This window comes from Cyprinus carpio, chromosome A2 (assembly GCF_018340385.1).
Source record: "Cyprinus carpio isolate SPL01 chromosome A2, ASM1834038v1, whole genome shotgun sequence".
In the NCBI taxonomy this organism is placed as follows: domain Eukaryota; kingdom Metazoa; phylum Chordata; class Actinopteri; order Cypriniformes; family Cyprinidae; genus Cyprinus; species Cyprinus carpio.
This window is the reverse complement of record NC_056573.1, coordinates 17,703,332-17,728,548: the sequence shown is the minus strand read 5'-3', so window position 1 is coordinate 17,728,548 and position 25,217 is coordinate 17,703,332. Positions and strand designations below refer to the sequence as shown.

At 36.1% G+C, this 25,217-nt stretch overlaps 3 protein-coding genes and 1 pseudogene across 3 annotated transcripts; 1 reads left to right on the top strand and 3 right to left on the bottom strand.

Moving 5' to 3' along the window:
- The first annotated feature begins 11,324 nt into the window (after positions 1-11,324).
- Positions 11,325-12,091, top strand: LOC109086041 (annotated as a pseudogene).
- Positions 12,092-12,668: 577 nt separating this feature from the next.
- LOC109086066 (serine/threonine-protein kinase PLK3-like) lies at positions 12,669-19,543 on the bottom strand. The gene is made up of 15 exons (XM_042776055.1): positions 19,243-19,543; positions 17,729-17,836; positions 17,526-17,642; positions 17,309-17,438; positions 17,127-17,214; positions 16,946-17,041; positions 16,641-16,839; positions 16,353-16,476; positions 16,141-16,253; positions 15,596-15,713; positions 15,082-15,165; positions 14,810-14,972; positions 14,505-14,634; positions 14,076-14,189; positions 12,669-13,979 (listed from the first exon to the last, which is right to left on the bottom strand). Exons 1-15 carry the CDS (start codon positions 19,441-19,443, stop codon positions 13,782-13,784), a joined length of 1,983 nt encoding a protein of 660 aa, XP_042631989.1. The 5' UTR covers positions 19,444-19,543; the 3' UTR covers positions 12,669-13,781.
- Positions 19,544-20,592: 1,049 nt separating this feature from the next.
- Positions 20,593-22,795, bottom strand: LOC109086070 (calcyclin binding protein). The gene is made up of 6 exons (XM_019100556.2): positions 22,630-22,795; positions 22,128-22,341; positions 21,941-22,037; positions 21,612-21,711; positions 21,427-21,521; positions 20,593-21,169 (listed from the first exon to the last, which is right to left on the bottom strand). The coding sequence occupies exons 1-6, from the start codon at positions 22,645-22,647 to the stop codon at positions 21,010-21,012; spliced, it is 684 nt and encodes a 227-aa protein (XP_018956101.2). The 5' UTR covers positions 22,648-22,795; the 3' UTR covers positions 20,593-21,009.
- A 395-nt stretch (positions 22,796-23,190) lies between these two features.
- On the bottom strand, positions 23,191-24,423 carry mrps14 (mitochondrial ribosomal protein S14). Its single transcript, XM_042776035.1, has 3 exons — positions 24,280-24,423; positions 23,854-24,018; positions 23,191-23,626 (listed from the first exon to the last, which is right to left on the bottom strand). The coding sequence occupies exons 1-3, from the start codon at positions 24,355-24,357 to the stop codon at positions 23,444-23,446; spliced, it is 426 nt and encodes a 141-aa protein (XP_042631969.1). The 5' UTR covers positions 24,358-24,423; the 3' UTR covers positions 23,191-23,443.
- Between the last annotated feature and the right edge of the window lie 794 nt (positions 24,424-25,217).

The window sequence follows — 25,217 nt, the reverse complement described above, 5'->3', positions numbered from 1 at the left end:
GGAGAAAACCAGGCACTGCTCATCACCTGTCCAATACAGCTCCAACAGTGAAGCAAGGTGGTGGCAGCATCATGCTGTGGGGGTGTTTTTCAGCTGCAGGGACCGGACGACTGGTTGCAATCGAGGGAAAGATGAATGCGGCCAAGTACAGGGATATCCTGGATGAAAAACCTTCTCCAGAGTGCTCGGGACCTCAGACTGGGCCGAAGGTTCACCTTCCAACAAGACAATGACCCTAAGCACACAGCTAAAATAACGAAGGAGTGGCTTCACAACAACTCCGTGACTGTTCTTGAATGGCCCTGCCAGAGCCCTGACTTAAACCCAATTGAGCATCTCTGGAGAGACCTGAAAATGGCTGTCCACCAACGTTTACCATCCAACCTGACAGAACTGGAGAGGATCCCCAAATCCAGGTGTGAAAAACTTGTTGCATCTTTCCCAAAAAGACTCATGGCTGTATTAGATCAAAAGGGTGCTTCTAAATACTGAGCAAAGGGTCTGAATACTTAGGACCATGTGATATTTCAGTTTTTCTTTTTTAATAAATGTGCAAAAATGTCAACAATTCTGTTTTTCTGTCAATATGGGGTTCTGTGTGTACATTAATGAGGAAAAGAAAATGAACTTAAATTATTTTAGCAAATGGCTACAATATAACAAAGAGTGAAAAATTTAAGTGGGTCTGAATACTTTCCGTACCCATTGTATATATACATATATATATATATATATATACACACACACACACACACACACACATATTATATATTTATATATATATATAGATATATATTATATATATATATATATATATCTTTAGGTTTACTGTAGTCTTCACTTTCTTAACATTCACATTCTTCTTCATCAACTTTTTCTCTATTATTATTATTATTATTATTATTATTGTTAGGAAAAGCCCCTTTTGGGTTTTCCTCTGACTGAATAAAACACTTGTTCAACGCCCACAGTTTCACCTCCCTCTATGTCTTTCTGTTTCAGCTCCAGTGTGAAGCGCGTGATACTCTCGTCTCCCTCGATTACATTGTCGTCAGTGCTGCACACCTTCAAAACTGTAACCTCCCACTGTTCTGAATGTCACCTCTGAAAAACCCTGTCAACGGATCAAGCATAAACACCCACATATTTCTGTGAAAGTAAGTTCAGAACTGAACAACTCAGCATTGACTGACAGTGTATAGCTAATAACAGTAACGTGTCTCATTTTGAACTGAGCCAACGGCCTTCAGCATGAGAATGAGAAGCTGAGATGATTTTGAGAGGAAACACATCAAAGTCTATCTTGAAAAGGTTGAATTTCTTCTGAATTTTGAGTTCAAATTGATATCTTAGACTTGAATAAGATATTTCATTATTAAACCGGTTATTATTTGTTTGTGAGATGCCAAAGAGGACAGAAGGTTGAGTCTGGTCTGTTAGGATAAGATATACTGTATTTATATGTATGCATCATATATATGGCTTCTCTGAATTGATTTTAATGTTTTTTTTTTTTCATGCTAGTTTTACAGAAAAAAAACTACTTATTAGTTTTACTTATTTAACTGTTTTTGTCCTATTTTTTTTTCTTCTGATTAGAAAAATGTTTGTTATTATTTACAAAAATGCAATATGATTATTCCGGCTTTGGGTCACCTAAAAAGATATCATGCTTTTAACTGATAAAATATGTATGCCAAACAAAAACTTTCTACTTTAACTTTAAGTGAAAATACAAAGTTGTGTCTAACAGAAGTAAATCTCTTTGTCTAAACATGTAGGAGATACATAAATCCACTGATGTTTTTATACTTTGACTTCAAGCCTTTGGCTTTAGTGCTGCTGTGAGGTGCATCTGGGATCCAGGCTGCCATAATAATCAGGAGGGAATGTTGTGGGAATTCCCCCTATCTGCTACTTTGGAATGTCTTATTGGTCTGGCATAATATTTGGGCCTGTAAAAAGAGAATGTTCAAAGAAAGAGAGAACGAGAATATAAAAGTTTTAAGTCAAAGGACAGATGTTGTACTTTAGTTGGAAATGTTTGAATAGTACATGGACAAGGCAAAAATGGTCATTTAAAAAAAACCCTACATGCTAATTCCAATTATTTCCATTTGCGTCACAATGATACATTTCCAGTCCAGATGGTGAATGAGCAGGGAGAGCGGGTCATACTGACAATAAGTTATTAATAATTCACAGTTTAAACAAAGATAAGCCATCCATGTGTCATGTTACATGCGATTATTAATGGGTGGACTGTGTCGGCTATCTGCATATTAGAAATCAGTTTTCCCTCTGTACAGCAACTGAGATGAATGTCAAGGAGTCAAGTAAAAATAATTAAATAAACAGAAGGGGTCATACAATATAGATCAGCATAAAATATCTTTACATAAATATGTTTGAGATGTTTTAGTTGGTTGAATTTTTTTATATGTTTATAGTCATTTTATTATTTTTTCCACATCTAAATATATTATATTGTCCAAGTACGTTTCGCATTTACCAGAAAAAAAGATTGCCCCTTGAGGTACATTTTAAAATACATTTTGGGATTTGACGGTGTAAATGGAATATATTTTCTATTTGAAATATACAGTACTTTAGCTTAAGCCGTGCTTTTTACAATAAATATTTAGCTTATTTGACAAAGTTTACAGTTTACAAAGTCAGATGTAAACTTGGGGAGCAACAAACAAGTAATAAGAGATGTCCACATTCTTGGCTGCTGTACAGACATCTTGCCTGCAATATTGATCCTATTAGTTAATGTTTTTGTCAAATAAGCCTGCTGCTGACACATCAGATCTTGTCGAAGTCGAAGCAGAGATTTGCAGTGATCGTATTGACATTTTAGGGGGATCGTATTGACACAAAACTGAGAAAACAGTGTTAAAAGTCAAACAACCGTCTGACTTACCACAGTGTGACTTTCATCACATGTGCAATAAAGAATAACCAGACTGAAAAGGAAGTTGCCATTCCACCCCTAACCAGTTTCGCATGAATTAGTTCATTCACACTTTGTTGTAAATGTTTCTGGTTTAATGGCAGACCCCTTTCACAAACTAATACACCCTCATTATTTTTTGTTGAGGCAAACTATGGGGCTTTCCCTGAAAAGTGTTCTACACACAAAGCTCTGCTTATTTGGCCCTGCCTTGGGCCTGTGGTGGTGTCTAGAGAAAGTCCACAACAGTCTTCCATCACCCACCCATACAATCCCTGCTTTTGTCAGGAAACATGGAACAAGCCAGCGGACAAGGCCTTGTTTGGTCTTCAGAGTGTTGCCATGTGGTGGGATAGAGAAAGTTACAAATTAAAACCAGTCGCTAAACATCAGTAAACGATCTTTCAGTAAGACCACTTTGTGTTGATTACCATGGGGTTTTCCTTAAAGACCCCATAAAATCCCAGTAGTCATCTATACTAGTGGTCCAGGCCTCAGGAAAGGGGGAGTCTTACAATTATTTCAATTAGTTATATTAACATAATCTTTTAGTTTAATTAGTTACATTAACAAATTTTTTAGTGTATTTTTGTAACAATAGAAGTACTAGAAGTACACATTCAAAAATCGTCTTGGACAAAATGAAGCCTTGGAGTCAAAAAGATTGAGAACCACTGATCTATATGCTCAGAAAATGTGACAAAATTAATCTTAATGAGATGCTGGCACTCTTTATCTTATAGGAAAACAGACCAAAACTATTGATGACTCATCCTGCACTACACAGATTTGGTCCAATCAAATTCTCCCTAGTAAGAGAATGACCCGCCCCCTTACACAACCTGCAACAATAAGAAGCCAATCATAGTTAAAAGGATAGTTAATGCAAAAACGAACATTCTGTCATAATTTATTCACCCTCATGTTGTTTCAAACCTATATGACTTCAATATAGTCAAAATAACACTGGACCCCACTGACTTCATTGTATGGACAAAAATAGAAGCACAAAAGTCATACAGATTTGGAACAACAGACAACAGAGGACAGAATTTTCATTTTTTGGGTGACCTGGCCCTCTAATAGTTTTGACGTAACCAAAGTCTGACAATAAGGGATGAGCACTTCATTCATGTGTTTGTATAAGTTTATTTACACTAGAGCATATACAAGTGAAATGACCCGGCCAACAGTGTCACAGTTTGTGTTACTCAGCAGTGACTCTCAGCCCAGCCCACCAGCTGAACCTAGCCAAGGAGGGGGCAGGGTGCTGTGAGTTTGTAAGGAAATTGAGGAAGCTGTCAAGAAGCGAAACTTCAGTCAGACTCCATTTTGTTGTGGTTCCTGAATGTGATTCACTGGTTCTAAGACTGCCTCTGGAAATACTGGCAAGTGGGTGACAGCGCGAATTGCTCAGTCAGAGTGAGAAACGCACCCCAGCTTTTTACCGTTTTACTGTTTACTCACGCAGGCTTACTCAAAACATCAAACCACTGCAATGTCAGGTTATGAGAGCTGTGGGATATTTATGAGACAAAGTCATATGTTTAGGTTAAAAAGCAGGCGTTTCATTTCTTTTCTTTCACCATGGTTTACAAGTTAGCAAAGAGTTTGATTAACAATTAGACTACATTTGGATTTTTTTTTTTTTTTTTTACATTTAATTTTTTTTGAAGAATGTCTCTTATGCTCACCAGGGTTGCATTTTTTAATCAAAAATACAGTAAAAACTGTAATATTGTGAAATATTATTACAATTTAAAATAACTTTTTGATTTTAATATATTTTATTAATTTATTTTTATTCTTGTGATGGCATAGCTGATATTTCAGCATTATTACTCCAGTCTTCAGTGTCACATGATCATTCTAAAATGCTGCGTTGGTGCTCAAAAAACATTTTTCATTAATATCAATGTGGAAAATAGCACTTTTCTGGATTCTTTGAAGAATAGAAAGTTCACAAGAGCATTTATTTGAAATAAATTTCTTTTTAATAACGTAAAAGTCTTTACTGTCACTGTTGATCAATGTAATGCATCTTGCTGAATAAAAGTATTGGTTTCTTAACCATGTCTCTTCTTCGTGTCATCTGCGTGCCACACTTAGCACACCCTGTGTATGTTCTGTGTATGAAACATTGTACATTTTAAGTTCTTTTCAGTGAATGGTTTACAATTCAGAAAGAATAATTTGTTCTAGTTCGTTCTGACTTTTGTGTCCTGACAAGAAAAAGTACTCGCTGATCCAGTGCTCCTCTAAATGATTCAGTTGGGTGACATCATTAGACATGAAGTGCGTAGTATTTAAATTGTGTAACACTAGAGCCCTCCGGCCCGCTAAGTACAGATAAAAAAGTTAGCCTTGGTGCTGAATTTCGTATTGTTGTATCAGTGTGTGCTACTAACTCTGTGTGCATCAAAATCACATGTTGAAATAGATCAAGTTGACCCTTTACATCAGTCTCTGTAGTGCTTTCTAGGGTTATGAACAAACCCCTAATCCTAAATATTAATCTTCAATGCAGCATCTCCTCCAGTGGATATGACACATCAAACGGTCAAAAATCTCATTTAATTGATGTGAAGAGACGTGGAGGCAGTGTTTTTTTTTTTTTTTTAATAGAAATATTCATACATACTATTTTAGTATTTATATATATATATAAAAAAAGTTTATTTTAATATTTTCAGTTTTTGTTTTTATTTTAATAATTGTGTCTTTTTTTGTCAGCTTCTTTAAATTATTTTTAAAATGTATATATATATTTCGGTTTTCCTTCAACTTGAATCTATTTTATTTCAGTTAGTTGGCAAAGTAACTTATTACATTTTTCATCTAATATTTACATTTTATTTTATTTCAAGTTTTTTTCAATAAACAAAAAATACTTTTAATAGTTTTAGATTGGCACTCCTACCTAACAACCACCCACAACAACTGCATGGCAACACCTAACCACCTAAAACACTATTATCAATCCCTGCCAAGCATTTTGCGGCAAACATTACCTTTTCTTTTTCAGAAAAGTAAAAGTTTCATTTCTGTACTGCAACTATCTTCTAGTCGATTTATGGAAAAATGAGAGTTCTTTGTCTATATGAAAACACAATTTATGGTTTTCCCCTCTCAAAGGTCTTTCCTTTTCAACTGCCTCCACTGTTTGTATTTTTGGCTTGACAGCACTTTTTAAACTCCTCTAGTTTATTGATACATCTGAAGACATGTCCAGACATGCTGGAACTTGTTGACCTTTGTGCGTCTGTCATTTATTTCCAACTTCCTCACAAATATCCTTGTGTTTCGCATGACTAAAAACAATACGGATAAGAGAAGAGTTTGAGGTGGAAACGTTATCATGATTATGAACAACAACATTTTCCATTAGACGTTAAGTATTTGTCAGTGAAATTCTTTGAGATAACTCTCACATGGATTATTGAGTAGTTCTTGGTCAAACAGCCCCCTGACATTGCTAAAATTGGTTTAGTGAGTCAGAGATTTTGCACAGAGGTGCGTTTCATGAACTGCTTGTGTTTGGAAGTGACTTCAGCCCTCCTTTTCCTCTTGATTGCAGTGGAAACAGATGGCTCTGCCTGATACCACCCACTGCAACCAGAGATCAACACCTTTTCTCTCTCAAATACAAGAGATCAGCGTGATACACGAAGGCCCTTTGCAATGAAGCTCTACAGCACTGTTGGAAATACATAAATGACCATATAGCAAAACATTTGCTAAACAAAAAATGAATATGTTACTGGTCAAATAAATTTGATTAACCATGACTGCACTGGACATCAGCCATAATTGTTGATAAGCAATCAGGCTGCTGTGGAAGGTTAAAATAAAAGGCTTTCCATGACTACAAGTAAGTTCGTGGCAGATATCCAGGTTGTTCAATTCTCTGTGTGAATGATTGCCTGGCTTGCGGGGCATTGTTTAGTGTATTTGCCCATGTAGCCCATTTTGATAATAATTTACTGGGCTGCTCTTTACTTAGAGATGCACTCGCAACAGTGAGTGTGGACCACTTACTGACAACATTAGTTGATAAGAGAGACCCTCACTGGAATACAACAGTATTCAGATTTAATTGAGCATCTAAACAGGTAAGGAAATTTGGGGTAGCCCATTGTCATGGCGATACCAAGTACTACATAGTAAACAAATATTTGGGTGATTTTTAAAGATGGTTTTGGAAGTCATGTTAACACTCATGGCTTGTTGCGATTGACTTTACTGCTTTTGTGTTTTGGGTTTCAGAGATCCCAATGATGTAAGGGTAAAAATAATATTTTAAAATACTATTTTCCTTTTAAATTTTTATGTGTTATTCTAACCTATTCAAAACATATTTGACAGCTATTTTTAAAGTTTAAATCTATCTATCTATCTATCTATCTATCTATCTATCTATCTATCTATCTATCTATCTATCTATCTATCTATCTATCTATCTATCTATCTATCTAGTATATATAGTTGAAATTTTATTTTTAATTCATTATGAAAAAATGTTGAAAATTTAGGAAGTACCAACCTAATAATTAAATATACTTTTAAATATATTTATATATTTAAGTTTAAACAATAGGAGTTTAAACTGTGAATGTGCTTCTTAGAGAAACTTGGGAAGATTTTTGAAGCATATGTAAATCTTTTGACTCAAGGGTCATTTTAGCTTGTTCATTCTTGCTGCTAATGGTGTGGAGGCTGACGGTAAGGATGTGCTCATTAAATGATTTTATCTGAGTGAGGATCCACAACCGCTTGCTGTTCTTTTCTAGTGACTCAGTTGTGAAAGAGTCATTCTTACTCTCTATCCTACCCATACCTGTACTTTTACCTGTTTCATGCACTCTCATCACTTGCTGTTTCTATTCTACATGTATGTAGACCGGTAAACTATGGTGAAAGTTTTGGCACGAAGATTTATATCTCTCAAGAGTGTTGTGGAGGCAAAGACTGAGTAGAGGCAGAAGAGTGGTTAACTGAACTTGAGGTGTGGAATACTGTTGACTAAATCTGAGTAATTTAACAGCAACTCACTGCACAGACAGGTGGGAACTTCCCTGACGGTGTTAAGTTTCGTACAATGAAAATAACCTTATTTTCTTAAAGAAGCTCTTCGGGTTGGCTTCCAAGAAGTAGATTAAACCAGGTGCCCAGGTTAAAATCAGTTTTTAAAGGTTTTCAATTGTTATCATCAACTGCAACTTAATCTAGGTCTGGACTTAAGCTGTGTCTCGAAAACCATTCTTGATGAGTCTGGCCCAATAAACCATTCAAACTGAAATTCATATCCTCTTGATAATAAAATTTTATAAGAATCAAAACCTCAGCAGAACAGATTAATAAAAATGTATTTATCGATTAACAATTAACATCTTACAGGTCTTTTTTCAGTCTTCCTGACCTTGTGATGTTATGCCTTCACATATATTTTTAAAGAGGCTTTTCCAGTTTTGAGTCAGATGGTGACTGCTACTATTAACAGCTTCTGTTTAAATAGTTTGATTTTGTTTAGATTGAGTGGAGAAGTCAACCACCCATTTCAAAAGTCTTGGAAAAAGTTGTCTGCTCTGAAATGTCATCTTACCTAAGCATTTTGGTGTTTTTTTTTTTTATCTTTTTCAGTCTGGTTTCAGGGAATGACACAGTACTGAATCTGTGTTGGTGAAGGTTACCAATGACATTTTACTCACTCTTGACTCTGGTTCTTGCTGTATTGTGATCCTGCTTGATTTAAGTTTCAATAATGTAACTGGGTTTTAGGGGTCTGTGCTGGACTGGTTTGCCTCCTACCTGAAGGAGATAACCTTTTCTGTTAATGTAGGGGAATGCTTCTCATCTTATGCATACATTTCTTATGGTGTTCCACAGGGTTCCATTTTGGGTCCTCTTCTTTTGCATTATATATACTTCCACTAGGTCCAGCTTTATCTTCCTGTTATAGATAACAGTTGTTCTGTGTCCAGTTTGTTTGATTGTCTGCATGACAAAAAAATAAAAAATTCCTAGATGTACATTAATTTTTTACAGCTAAACAATGACAAAACTTAAATAATTATCTTTGGCCCATCGGTTCTGACCTATGAAACTGTCAATCACCTTGGTCCGCTCTCTTCTAATGTACATGACTGTGTCAAAAACCTTGGCATTACATTTGATCCCATTTTCATTGTGTTTTGATAAAAAGATTAGCGCCGTCATGAAAAGCAATTTCTTTCAGTTAAGATCCATTGCTAGACTCAAGATGATGCTTTCTAAGAAGGACCTCGAAACCATCATTAATGCGTTCATAAAATCAAAGTTGGACTATGGTTATTCACTCTAACTGGGTTTGTCTAAATCAGCGTCATCTCGCTTGCAGATGGTACAAAATGTGGCAGCCAGATTACTGACCGGCACTAAAAAAACATGAGCACATTACACCTGTGCTCGCCTCTTTTCACTGTTAAGTTTTTTTTTTAACAGTTTTTAACTTTCACCTCAGTACATTTGTAAACTTCTCACTCCATATGCTGCTTCCCCTTTGATGATCGAGTCAATTTCTACTCTCAGTTCCACATTCTCATTTTAAAGCTAAAGGTGATCAGGGTTTTTTCAGTGGCTGCCCCTTGTCTTCCCCTCTATATTCAATCTGCTTCTTCTCTTTCTGTGTTCAGATCCTTTTTGAAGACCTATTGTTATTCTTTGTATTTTCATTCTTCCTGAGGGTGTTACTTTTTATTTGTCCAAAACAACCTAACAAACAAACTCTTTTTTTCTGCAAGTAGATCAGTTCCAAACAGGTAGTTTAATGGCATTTGGGCCCACTGGCCCAACAACTTCAGATAATTGATTTTGAGGTTAATTTACATTCAAATTCAGGACTTTAGCTTGACAGTTTATATAATAATATAAGCTTTATTCTGTGTTATAGCCTTAAATTCATAGATCCACTCTGTTTAGGATTAGTCGTGTTTTTGGAAGCACATCTGTTCAATCATAAACTAACACTATAGTTTTTCTTATACTGGATTTGTCATGTCTTTTTATGGCCTACTGATGTAGTGAACACCTTTAGAAATTATTTTGTGGGACAAAGAGCTGAATTCACAGGACCGGGACAAAATTATAATATTGGACCCCAGCCCCCATATACTCAGAAGCCTTGATTTAGTAGGTTCCCTCTAGTCCCAAGGCCTGGGACAATGTTGCTGGTTGTTTCCCCCTGATGGTTAGACACCCTTTATAAGAAGGAGTAACACCGAGTACCACACTGCATAACCATGGATTTATGAGGTCCAAATTCTTGTGCAGTGGCCTATAACTAATAAATCTCAATTACCTTTTAAATTAGACCCATATAAATGTTTTTTTTTGGGTCAAGGAAACTATTTAATTCAGAAACCTGTGTCATTGAGGAAACAATAGTAAAATTTCATCTTGTGTTACTGGGAAAGGCCATTTGTCTCATACCCGATTGTGACTGTATGAATTTAACCACTAAACTCACATGACCTCTTTTACAGAGTTGACCATCCTGTAAGTTCACATATTTTTCAACAACTACAATGTGGGTAATTCCCAGGAAATGACATCATTTGTGCCTGACTAACTTACTACAGATATAATGAATATAATATTGAACTTTTGACTTATTACTGTAGTGTGAAAAAAATCTTAATTTAGTGTTTTTCATTGAAGAATTAGTCATTAAGTTAATCCTCATTCATCACTGTTAAACTGTGATGGGTAATATGGAATTCTTTCTAATGTAGCTTTTACTAAAATTAAAATGCTTTTACAAAAAAGAATATTAAAAAATATATTACAAAATATTGTGTAATATATTATTGAAAATATTTTTATAAAAAATTATAAATCATAAATATGAATAAAACAATAAATAAAAAAATACTGAATAATTAAATATTTTAATTCACCCAAAAAAATTAAATTTGCTGAAAATCAGCCTATCCAAATGTAGTTTAGTTTGTTTCTTTTTTGAATCTGATTTAGAGAAATTTGGTATTACATCACTTGCTTACCAATGGATCCTCTGCCGTGAATGGGTGCCATCAGAATGAGGGTTCAAACACGCTGAAGAGAAACATCACAATAATATACCAATTAGTTCAACAATTAATCAGATGAAGAAGAAAAAAAAGAAAAAGAAATCTACTGTACATTTTAGATGGCCTGAGGATTAGAGGGTTTTATTTTTTGGGTGAAGTATTCCTTGAAAATTCTCTTTATTGCTATAAATAGGGTGACATTTATTGACTATATATAACTGTATATATACATTGTGAAATGTACAGTGAAGAAATAATTAAAATCACTTTTTGAACAATATTATATTAATCAATACAATGTGATGTGTGTCCTCACAGATTTCTTCATCATGGCCAGTCAGCCTCTGCCACTCTCAGGAGACTTTAGCTCAGTTCAATCGCTCCATGGCCCCAGAACCAGGTGCCTCAGGGCCTCCAAGGCGACGTCTGGGGTCTATCTCCACTCGCCGAAGCTCCAAAGACCAATCCAAGGACCAGCCCCACCACAGACCCCTATCCCTCAGGGGCAAGACGGTTCCTTCATCTGAGTCATCGTTCTTGAGCACCAAAATCAGCAATTCTCACATCTCCATGGGCAGGCGGTTCTCATTCGCAGGCTGGCACCAGGGAGGAAGAGTGAGCTTCTCTGGACTGTACCTTCAACAACCAATCCAGGAGGTCTATGTGGAGAACACCTACAGAATGGGACCAGAACCAGGGTGCCATTTCAGTGCTAGCAGGACCAGGCAGATCTTACAGGCCACTTTGGATAGTTATTTGGAAGGTGTGTGTTACAGTCCTGATAGTTGTAGCCAGCTTTGTCAGATATTAGCAGATCTTTTTCTCAGTAAGCTAAAAGATGTCAATCCGCCACGATATAAACTTGTGTGCCAGGTGGTGGTCGGACAGAGTGGTAAACAAGGTATAAGGGTGGCCAGCCGTAGCCTAATGAACCCTAACACTGACAACTACACATCTGCTGTTTTCCAAAATCACTCACTGTTTGCTGTGGCTTTAGTACACGGTATGTACTTTGAATGAAGGCTAAATAAATAAACATATTTTATATACCACAACCATCAAACACACACACAAAGGTATGTACTTTGAATGATACATATATATAAACAGTAATATAGTGAAATTATAAAGTACAATTGTAAAGAAAGGATTTTTTTTTTTTTTTTTTCAAAAAGGGTCAGTACAATTTTTTGGTTGTTTCTGAATTAAGTCTCTTACGTCCTAAAGTTTTTCCATTTTAATACATTTTTTCAAAAAAAAAAAAAAATTAAAAATACTATAATACTACTAATTCTAGCAATCATTACTTTGGATTTTAGTATCATATTTTATCTACAAATTGTAATTTTATATACACACTAATAAAATTTTTTGGTATTTTATGCTATAAGAAAACATAAGATATAAGCAATATTTTCTGTTTTTGTGATATATATTTATGCTATAAGATATATATATATATATATATATATATATATATATATATATATATGTACACACACACGGAAAAAAAAAAACAAGTCTGTAAGCTTTTTTTTTGAAAAGTTTCTTATGCTCAATTTAATGTCTTGCTGAGGAAAATACATCTTAAAAAAAAAAAAAAAAAAAAATAAAAAAAAAAGAATAAACTCGAGACACAGAAAATGTATATTTTCAATAAACTTTATTCCCCCCCCCAATACATAAAAAGTGATCATACTGAACATTTCCCAGTGTTGACACCATACAATTATGTTACATCAATAAATAAAAAACTATAAATAAAAAAATAAATAGAACACGTGCCACAATTAATTAATAATACTTGTTAGGATTTGTCTGAGGGTAATGGCTTACACAATGTCGGTATTCTGAACACTTATTTAACACTTACAACCATGGTCACAGTTTTGAGGACATTAGGATTACTTATGATGGAGCATGTCAAGTAAACAAAGCTGGAGGCACAAAGAATACATAGTCTTTTTTTTTTTTTTCTCCTCAAGTACAGACATTAAAGATATAACTTTTAAAAGCAAAAAGCTTATATCAGGTGTGTATTTGTAGTGTTTCTTCCCCCACTCCTGCCTAATTCGCTTGGAAAACCGAATATGAAGACTCTATATAAAGCCCCTTTCATTCTCTTTGTGACATAAGCTTGAGAATTAGGGCCATTATTGCACAGAGGAATCCATCAGAAAGGCACTTTAGTCTCTCCCACTCCTAACTGCTCCTCCATGAATTACACTTCCACCTCAGCCATTCACCCCAGCCATCTTTAAAACTAATCTCATTAAAAGAATAACCATTTGGTGTCCGCAGCTCTTCTTGTTTGTGTACCATTTAGTGAAATAAAATGTCTTAAAAAAAGAAAAGAAAGAAAAAGCCAGGTGATTGAGCGTAAAAAGCCATGCCCATCTTGCGCAGTGTTTGGTACAACGCAAGCTAGACGCTTAAGAACCCTGTGAGTTTTATGCCATCTGCATTTCAGTCCAGCTAAAAAAAGAAATAATAAAAAGAACAGGCTCAAATTTTGGTTGTGCACACTGTGAGTCAAGCTGGTAGTGTGATACTGTTGGTGTAGGCTCAGTCGCAAAAAAAAAAAAGAAAACCAAACAAAACATAGTGCACCATAGTTCAAAGAGGCCAGCCAATGACCAAGGACAGGAGATCTTTGTGGCAACGTGGAAGCTTCCCCTGATTTTTTTCTTTGTCATAGTCCTTTTTTGCTTCTCAAATGGAAGCGGTAAGCAGCAAATCCCAATCGAAGTTCTTAGGCATCATGCGTTGGTGTAGTGCTGGAGAAGCTGTACCACGTAATGAAGCCGCTGCCGGAGCTCCGAAGAGCAGCCCCATTTAGAAAGCACGTTCAGAGGGTAGGAATAAGAGACACGCTCCTTACTGATGTGCGTCAGCAGGTACGAGGAGTCCGAGGTCTTGCACAGGATGATTTTTGTGTGGTCTGTGTAAAAATTAACCTGGGAAAGAAAGCGGACAGAGAGGGAATGTTATGAATTGGCCAAGCAATTCAAACGATCAAAGTTTCATGTGTTTTATCACGATCAGAGACTTACCTGTATGGTTCGGTTGTCAAAGAGCATGACTAAGGCGTGATCAGTTTTGATCCACTGCAGGAGCAATGGAGAAGAGCTTGGAGGTGGCTGGTCCTCACAGTTGACATCTCCACCCTACAAAAAGGAAAAAAAAAAAAAAGTTTTATAAAGTAAAACTATGAGATCTAGGATTATGTAAATATTTACTAATATATATATATATATATATATATATATATATATATATATATATATATATATATATATATATATATATATATATATATATATATATATATATATATATATATATATATTTTTTTTTTTTATAAAATTTCATTTGAGAAAGGTTAGTGCTGAACTTCAGCTTAGTTAATATTTTAGAAAATAAACAATCATTTAAATGAGATATTTAATAGTGTATCTTAGAATGTTTAAATGAGATATTACCTCCATCAGGTTCTGCTCCATGTAGTTGGCCATCAAATCCACTATGTGTTTTTGATTCTGGAGCTTTTCTGGTAGAGCATCAACCGGAAAACTAAAGTGTTTGTTGTTTGTCAGACAGTAACGTACAGTCCTGCGGAAGAATAAAAAGAAGAACTTCACAAATAAGCCAAAGCTACTTAAAACAATTTGGTCAAGAGCAGAGACTTTGTAAAGGGTAAAGCACTCTATGTGGGTCAATCGGAGCTCAGTCCAAATGCCAAACTGGAGACTCAGAAAACGGGAGCACAGAAAGTAAGCTGACGTACCTCCGCTGGTCACACAGGCTCAGATGAGTGCCTTCGTTGAAGAGTACGCCAACGTTTTGATTGGAGAGCTGGTAGCCGAAGCCGTATTTGTTGGAGTAGTCGACCCACTTGGTTACCCATATGAAAGGCTTGGTTTTAGAAAGGCAGGGTGGGTTTCTTGAAGCTAGAAGAGGAAAGGACAATATTTGAGTACATGATCAATGGCTTAAGAGTAAACCTTGAAAATGGCCATCGCTTAAGCACCTCAGTGTGACCAGAGTGTGGGAACAAACCTGTTGGCATGGAAGACAAGCAGCTGTTAAGAGCCTTCATGGCAGATTCGGCTACAGCAGCAGGGGTAGGGATATCATCACTAGCTGAGGGGTGGAAAAAAAGAACAAAGTCAATTATTTATGTATGGACAGCAATTGAAAGTGATTTGATTACTTGAATAATAATATTAGTGGTGTCTTTGTTATATTTTATATTATATTACTGACAACAGTTGTTCTGCTTTATATTTTTGTAGAAAACCATGACCCTAAACTTTTGATTGGTAGTGTAAGTGTAAAAAGGTAGACAAATCTATGAAGGGTAGAAATGACAAGTCCCCTTGCTGCTAAACGAAGCAAAAACTCAGCAGAAAAAATAAAAAAACGAATTAGGTCAGGATGTTTTTGGAAAAACTTGTTTTTAATAGCGGCCTTTGAAAGCCCGGGGGTTGAGCCTAAAATAGGCTGCACACATACACATGCAAAACTATTTGCTGCTGTATGTCTGAGCAAATTCGCTTCTATGGTCCCTTACCATCGGTGCTGCTGGCGACAGTGCCTTTAAAGGAACGAGACGCAGACTTCCTGGACTCCTCCTCGGCCGGGGTGTCCAGAGGGCCAGAGCTTGCCAGTTGAACCGTGGGAGAAGTGGCCTGAGTATCAAGAGGAAGTCATATTGTTTTTACAATCATAAGCACTGCCTTGTACTCAGTTTTAAGCAATTATTATCATGCACAGTGGATAACTACTTTCCAATCTCATGTCTCAAGCTTAAAAGCTCAATTTGTCATGTGATTAACTTAGCAACTGTGTGGGTTTGGTTTAGCAATTTTGGGTTTGGTCAGTCCGGAGTTAATCTGAGACATTCAGCACAATAGCTGGACGACTGCACTCTATTATTCATCTACAGCAGCTTTCAAAACACGTCTCCACAGAGCCCACTTTAGCTGTGCTGAAAAACAGCATGCATACTGATGCTTGCAGCTTTCTGTGACAGTCATGAGTGAGTCAGGGAGCAAAAGTTTACGGCGAAGCTATTAAATACACACCAATGCACAAAAAAGTACAATGAATTATTACCTCATTCCCTCCCATTGTCTTGTAGCTCATTTGCCGACCGATGGAGTGCTTCACCATGCCAGAAACCAGTTTAGAAATGTCATCTTTCTCCTCACAAGGTGTCTTCTCAACAGCTGCAATGACATTTCAAGTCAATAACAAAGAAACTAATGTCAGAAACTAAGGTTTGAATCCAAACCAATGGTGTTATGGTAATTGAAGTAGGCACATACCTTTCGACTTCTTACCAAAGAGGCTTTTAGCCATTTTGGTGAAGAACTTCTTGGCGGGGCTGGGTGGATTAAGCTCAGGCACCATCACACAGCTGCTGGGAGGGAGTTTTTCTGGGGTGAAGCTCTGAGGGAATTAAATAGTAGATGGATTGCGGAATTAAAATAAGGAACTGCCTTAGAACAAAGTAAACACTTAAAAATCTGTTCTTTATAATTAAGTTGAAAGGAAAAGGTTTAAATGTATTTGGACACAGATGAATGAGTACTCAGGGCTATTAGTATGCTAACCTTTGTGAAATACTCGTGGGCCAGTATCTGATCCAGTGTAAGGCGGTCAGAGGGGTCTTTCTGAAGGACTGCGGAGATCAGCTTCTGTGCGGATGGAGTGAGGGACTGAGGAAGGCTGTATCTCACTTCCTTAATACACTTGTAGGTCTCTTTCAAGTCTAAGGTTTCAAAAGGTGGATTCCCACATAGGAGTGTGTACCTAAATAGACAAGAAAGAAACTCGTCATTAGGGCTGCCACAACTGATGCATCATAAATCAACATCAATAATGTAGAGTAGTGTAGAGCAGACTTGATAAGACTTACATTACACAACCCAGCGACCAAACATCTGACTCTGTCCCATGGCCTTGTCGGTTTAAGACCTCTGGTGCCAGGTAGTTTGGAGTCCCGCAGATTGTCCTGTAAGAAAATATTTTACATCAGCATACCGATAAAGTGTATTTCTATTGAAAAATTAAATGAGGACGAAGGCACGTAAACTCACTTCTTCCTCTGCTCGACTGTCTCCAGCTTTGCCGCCAGCCCAAAATCTCCTAATCTCAAGTCCATGTTTTCATTCACAAAAAAATTACCTGCAAAAACAAATTGGAGCATTATCAAACCAACTGAATTTGACAGATGTCATGCTATGATTCAAACAGCAGGCTAAATATATATAAACAATACCTAGTTTGAGGTCTCTGTGGAGGATGCCTTTGTTGTGGAGGTATTTGAGCGCAGATATGATCTGTTTGAGGTAGTAACGTACTTCTGGATCTGTCAGCGTATGTCTTGCTTTCCAAATGTGTGCCAGAGACTGTAAATATGAAGCACAGATTAGATTAAATGCCTTGTATTCACCAAATAAGACTATGAGAGGTCTGTTTTTAGCAAAGCAACTCACCTTTCTGCTGCAGAGTTCAAGGAATATGTAAATGTTGTCTTGGTCCTCAAAATGATGAGAAAACTTCACCACATGCTTGTGTTGGAGGCTTTTGTGAAGCTCGATTTCATTGGTGATCTGCAGGACAAAAACAATATATAAACATTAGAGAGGCAGCTAGAAATTTGATTATTCACATGTGTATTTGGCTATTGTCCATTTACCTTCTCTCTCTGGTGTGGCTTTGAGACTCTGCTCTGAGGAATTACTTTCACAGCATACATCTTGTTGTTGGCAAGATCCGTCATCTCATAACATCGTGCAAAACCACCCTAAAACGAAAGCCATTATATATTAAGTCACTCAGAATGTTTCAACAGGAAAAAATGCTGGAGTTTCAACTCGGGGTTAAGATTAGCTAAAGTGTTTGGCGGCAGGTGCCTGTACAACAGTCTCAAAAACTCATTGTGTCTAGAAAACTAGCTAATTGCTTACAAAGACAACATATCTGGAGATTACCAGTGAGTTGAAAATTTGATTTGTACATTTTCAGCATCACTAATGTCAAGAATACGGTATAGTTCAGAGTTCATTGTTTCAATACAGACCATCAATACATGCAATCTGGAATTGATTTTCAAAGAATTTTTATCCTTTGCACACTAAAAAAACAAAAACAAAACAACAACAACAACAACAAAAAAAAAAAACAGTGTATCATCCAGTTTGCAACTGCTTGAACTTAAACAAAATGATGGCTATTATCTATAAAATCTTTTTTTTTTTGGAAAACATTTTAAACAATCTACCATAAACTTTGCAGATGTTGGTAGTTGGTGTATTTAAATTTTTTTTGAGATAGTACCATTTATCGGTTGACCCGATATCGGTCACATCTGATGCATCACATCTGCACAAAAAATAGCCCATTGGTTTCTCTTTTTTTTTTAATTAGTGGATTCGTTAGCAAATTCTGTTTGATTTTTTTTTTTTTTTTTTTTTTTTTTTTACATAGAAATTCTCTCTATCTCTCTCTCTCAAAAAAAAAAATGTTCTTGGTCTCCAATTTCAAATATTTTGGGCATTTTTGCACCAATACTTAGTTTATTTCTGACTTTGGTCCCAACACATGTAAAAAAAGGAATGACGTATTCTTTTCCCAATCGACCAGCATCGCACAATGATGCAGCACTTTAAAAAGCTGGGATTAACGACACTTCTAAAAAATCAATCGATTCATTAAAATTAGAATCTTGTTTTGTAAACAAGTGAACAACACCGGGAGAGTGGTCATTGCTTCCACTGCTCATGAGCAATGCAGAATCATTTTCATTGATGCACTGATTCATTCCTTCATTCGTCTTTCCGTGACATCGAATCAAATCTGGAATTGTATTAAAAATCCATCCAATGGTAAATTGCAAATACTGTCTTTGCAGAAAATCATACATGATGGACAATATTTGAAAGCAACATAGGATGCAGTGCTGGAAAACCAGCTGACCGGTTCTAGAAACACAGACAGAGCGAACTGCGGTCCAGTGGTTATGGTGCACCATCTCCCAAAACCAGCCGAACCCGCACTAGCACGCGCGAGACAAGAACGAGACCGATACATTGAGCACCGTCCTCGTTTGAGCGCATCAGGAAACGCGATAACAGTGACAGTGACAAATCGCATAAATAATTAAAAAGACCAGCTTCGATTTATTCCAGACATTGAAAAACAGATTGGTACCTTTCCCAAAAGCTTTCCTTTACAGTACGATCTTCCCGTCTTTGCGTCCACCACCACCTGCGCGAGCTCCGTCTTAACGTGCTCTGATTTACTCCGGTTCGGCTTGGCGGGCGGTTGAGGCGCTTGAGACGGTTTGAACAAATCCGGATTCATCATTTTACATGAAAGACGCTGCGCTGAGGTAAAACAAGCGGGATCCATTCATTAATATAGATCCTTCGCCCTAGAAAAGAAATTCCTTATGTGAAGTCCCAGAGCTTAGCGAAGTTTTCTAGTCCTGTGAGTCAAACATACCCGACGCCGGAGTCCTGCAGTATATATAAGCTCTCCGTGACGTCATGGGCATGGGCGGGGCGATAGACTGGGACGACTGGAACGAAACAACGTCATTGGCTGCTGGAGATTCAATCAAAGATTATAGAGAAAGTGTTGCAGAAAAGTGAATGAAAACCTTAGAACATCATCCAATCATGGTTGACGTGATTATGGAGCTCCAGATGACTTGCACTGGCTGCTTTAATGACAGTTTATTTTTTCTTCTGTTTAGGGTGTGTGCACTAGACGACATGCCATTAAAGGGTTTTAATGTGAACATTTGTTTAGCATTATCAAATCTGCTTTGCATTATTTCATATTGGTTAACTGTAAAACCGTCCAATTATTTGCGGAGATTAAGTCATGATTTTATGTCATACGGCGTAAAAACAAAATACACAGATGCCCACCATGAGTTACACTTTATCACATTGTATATAATAAATTGTATCATATTGTATCGTTATGTATCATGCAGAGTTGAATCAGACATAATGTGGATGAAGCCAAATTACGTCACTGTGGAACATACCGCTGTATGGAACTGAACTTATGGTTTCATAAGCCCCCTTGTGGCTCAATAAATAAAAGACGGGGACTTTTTTTTTTTTTTGCACATAATGTTCTCTTGATTAGAAAATGTTTCTGTGACCAAAATTATAATCGATAAACACTAATTCACTGTTTAGTTTAGTTCCATTCATAAATTTTTAATAATATTGCATGACAGCAATTTTTTTTAGGCACCTAAATAAATGAATAACTTTAACTTTTTCTTTATTTTTTAAAGGTATATAGTTCTAATTGCAAGAATAATATTAACTTTAGTAAGCCATTTGTTCCCATATTTTTACCACAGTAAATATCCTTAAAAAAAACCCAAACAAACAAACAAACAAAAAAACTTATGCATATTCTGTTTTCATGCACCTCCTTCTGGGTTGATAGGTAAACTACAGGGACTATATATTGTACATAAAAACACACATTTATGTATACAATTATATTATCTAAAATGTTAATTAACAAACACTGTTTTCTTTTATATCCAGAGTTTATTTAGTTCAGATACTCTGTTTTCTTTCCGTGATGATGATAATAATACTGCATGACAGCAATATTTAATTTTATGACCACCAGAAGCAATAAATGACATGTTCTATTTTAATTTTCCACAGTTAAGGTACATGGTCTTAAGTGCAAGAATAACACTGACCTAAAATTCACCGAACATTTGTTTACCTGAATACATATGGAACAACTTTAAATGATCAACGCAGTCAAAATTACAGTGGGAAGGGAAACATTTTATGAAACAAAACTTTCAGCAACAGCTGCATTTAACAGGAAAAAAAGTACAAAAATACATAAAATAATTGAATAAATTGGAATGGCATGTATGCAGCAGCTGAATTTGGGTGCTTTATTGTAAAAGCAGATCAGTAAGCTGGCTTAGAAGTCAAAGTCATCAGCTTTGGCCTTCTTCTCCTGAGACTCAACCCAGGCCTTGTTGATAGTGCGTTTCATCTCGTCATCTCCATCCGTGTAGATCTTCTTCAGGACACTCATCAGCCCCTCGCTTGGATCAGCATTTGCATCCAAGTTGGGTTTGCTGAAACAGACAGGTTACAATTCAGTTAGCTTTTTTGACTTATAAACATAATTTGCAGAACAAAATTTAATATGATGCTTATGATGTTACCCTGATAATAGTGCATTATGCAGTCAAATATATTTTTTTAAACGTATAAGTCTATCATTTTAATTTTTTATGCATAAATCTGCACCATTCAATTTAAATTTTGCTTTAATATACAGATTTTAAAAAGTAAAACCAATAGAGAATTAAAGTGTGTGCATTTTACTCACTCTTTCTCCTTAGACTGTTTTTCTACTTGTGTCAAGCAGTCCCACTTTTTTGTTGTCTTCTTCTTGCACATAATAAGGACCATGTCTGTTTTTATCTGTAAACAAATGAAGCACGGCCTCTTTATCTATACAATTTTAAAAATCAATTTGACAACAAAATATACAATAACAAGTAAGTGACGAACCTTTTTACTACTCTCTGCTCCAATAATGGGATATAAAAGGTTGTTGACTGTCATTTGATGGTTCTTCCCATCCAGATCTTTGACTAGAACATTGAAACCTCTGTGAAAACAGAAAAGCAGGATGTTTAAAACATCATTATGCCGCCCATTTATTTTAGTTGAAAGGACCTTCATATGCATACGCGAAGGTATGATATACACACACACACAATAACAAATTTCTCCTTACCTAAATATAGAAAGCATCAAAAAATAAGCAAGATTCCACAATTTTACTATTAATAAAAATGATAAAATAAAATGAAGCAATATTCAGTGTGAGACCACACCTCTCTGTGAATTTGGCCTCAACATTTTCAGCTGGAATAGTATGTACACCTTTAAGTGTGATGTAGATTTTGACAAATTTGTCAGATTGGTCCCATCCTAAGAGAGAGACAAACAATGGCAGGTGTATTAGACCATGCATATCATTGTGGAATAGCCTATGCCTATTATTATGAGGTATGAACCTACCATAATTATTAATTTTGACAGTGTATCCTTTGAGTGCTGTGTCCGTTTTCTCTCCAGAGTCTTTCTTGGCTTGCTGCAGTTTCTGCTGTCGTTTCTGCGCCAACTCTTTCTCTATCTTCTTCTGCTCTTGCGTTAACACATCCCGCAGGCGCTGGCGTTCACATTTCTCCAGCACACTCGTGATCTCTTTAAGATCACTCTCAAGACCGGCGATCTAATGACACAAAGTCAAGTCTGAGATCAAGTAAAGAAGCTTGTTTACATGTTCATTACAGCTGAGGTGAGACCAGCAAGCAGCTGTCATCTCACAGCCAAGCGATACTTTATTCACCCAATCTGTATATTGTCCTATAAAACATCTTAGTAAGACAAGAGTTTCATTCACAATCATAAGCTTCTTTATACCAGTGCACGAGGCTTTATAGAACAATGAAAACGAACTAAAATTAATACAACACGCACACACACACACACAGAGACGAGCACAAACAGTCCATTATACCAGTTCATTGATGTCCATCGCTGTTCTGGAGAAACCTTAGAAAACTACCGTCTGCAGTTTCTAATTGAAGTGATGAAAATGAACTTTGCTTTCAGTCTGGCGCCGCGCTGCGTGTCCGCTGATATGCATTAAAGCGTTGTTTCTAGAAGGATTCTTGCTTCCGCGTTAAGTAATGTCACAATAAAAGTCCTCATTTTAGTGACCTTTGATAAATGACCACAATTACGCTTTTAAATAATTCTTACAAAAACCAACTATTCATAGGCATTAAAAAAAATTACATTGTTGTAAACCTATTACATTACATATAGGGTAAAATGATTCTTAACTTAATAAAATACAAAAATATATACTAAATTAATAAATTTAGATATACTCATAGCTTTCAAGATGCATAACAGCAACCAGAAAATACACTCAAAACATTTACTTGTTAACAAGTACAAAGTACTAGTTTACGCTTGCTTAATGTAAGGGGTGCTCATTTGCCAATGCACAAATAAGGTTAAATACCAGTAACCTAAAAAATAAAAGTGAAAATAAAATCACAAAACACGAAAGTAGCACATCACACATTTTTATTGTATGTACAATAAAATAACTTATTTAATTTTCCATCAGTTGAAGACAAAAAGTGTAATGTGAAATCTGAGTCAATTTAGTAGAATAAAAAAAAATTCAACATAGTAGCTCCTGAACTGCTCCATCACTCAGCATCAAGCAGGTGCATACTGGTTTTGCAGCTCTGCATCTTTACATTTTATGCAAGAATATATTTTACGACAAGGTTCTAGAATAGAGCATTTATGGCCGATCACCACATTGATCTTTGTATTCCAGACATCTGGTTGTGGTCCGCTAAATGCCGAAAAACAATGCGACTAAGACGCCACCTGCGCTTCACTCCACGTGGACGTGATGTCATCACACACCTGTTGCGAATGCGCACGGGACAACTGTCTCGAGGCAGTGCGGCTATCTCTTTATCAGCGATCTCCTGAGGAAACAAACACGAGAGACATGGCCAGTATTATTACTAGTTTCAGAACAATATTTTGACATTTAATTAATCCGTTCATTCATTACAAGTCGAAATAAAAGTTAATGCTTATGTAAATGGGTTTAAAATCCTAAAATAATAAAAATAAAGCCATACATGTATATGGAAAACAACCTAAATATATAAACTTACGCTGAATGAAAACTGCAAGACTTTGAACGTACCTGTAGCTCTTTTGGCAAAACAGTATTCTTCCTAATGGCATTGATGCGCAGTCTTGTATCTGCATATTCAAATGCCATTTGTCTCCTTTTCACATCCCTTACCATTCTCCAGTCAACATAGTAGCTCCTGACCTGCTCCATCACTCCAAGTGAGCTTCTGCTGGCCTGAAGAACATCAGACGAGATTTTACATTTGGATATGTGTGTTTTTGAAATACACCAAGTCAAAACCCCAAACAAATGACAAAAAAATACAAATGACAAAATTTAGTCTATTTGGGAGACGTAAACTATAAATGTCACCATCATGTCTTCTAACATGTTACAGAGTCTTAACGTGATCGCTGTCTAAATACCATTCAAACACAAATACAATGCATTCAAAGTTCTAACAGGCTTTTAATTTACACATCTGAGTGAATTTACCTGTCTACCAAACCTCAAGGACGACTGCAGAAAGCTCATCCCTGTGCCGACGAGCTTCGGGAGCTTCCATGCTGCCATGTTAATCCAGCAGTAACCTCTATGGTGGCTTTGAAGGGTAAGAATTGAGTTTACTATATCGTTACTGCCATCTACTGGTCATATTGAATGTTCATTCAAGCATTTGGGGTTTGTCCTCACTCCCAGTAGTAAACAATTTGCAAAAGTTATACTTTGTTGTTGTAGGATATAGCCGACAGTATTGCAGACAACTGGATGAATGCCTTTGGATGGTTGTCACGGCGAATCATATTAATAGACTGCGATTTACTTTTGAGAAGTCCACAGAGGATTGTAGCTCTGAGCATCTATTATCACCAGCCATGAAATTAGTTGTGTACAAGATACTTAAGGCACAATAATCAGTAAACAAGATATGAAGAGATCTAATCCGCATAAAATAGTTTGTGTGTAATTGCAGTACATGGCCAGATAGTGGCAGAATGTCACTAATAAGTAATTCAAACACACTAGAATCCCTGAATATATTACATAAAAGCTTGGTCATTAGACGTCAAAGGATTAAACTAACAAACGTGCTTTAAATGTCGTACACTTTGACAAAATCTGTATGATCTGTATACTTAAAGCCTTAAATATCTGTCATTTAGGCTAGGCTGTATGAATTAAAAGCAGTAGTTATTCACCTTTGTTATGATGTGTTAATAACACTTTTTTTGTGTTATGGCTATTTTAACACATTTTGTGTAATTTTAAGTTATTATTCAACGTATAAAGATGTTGAATACACTGTTTCCTTCTCTGAAGATCAAGATGGGAGAAGAGAATAAAGGATTTGTAAGTTGTACTTATTAAAACACACAAAGCCCACTTTAAATAAATGCAAATAGGAATAGTAAGTGTGGTATGTTAATTAGTTA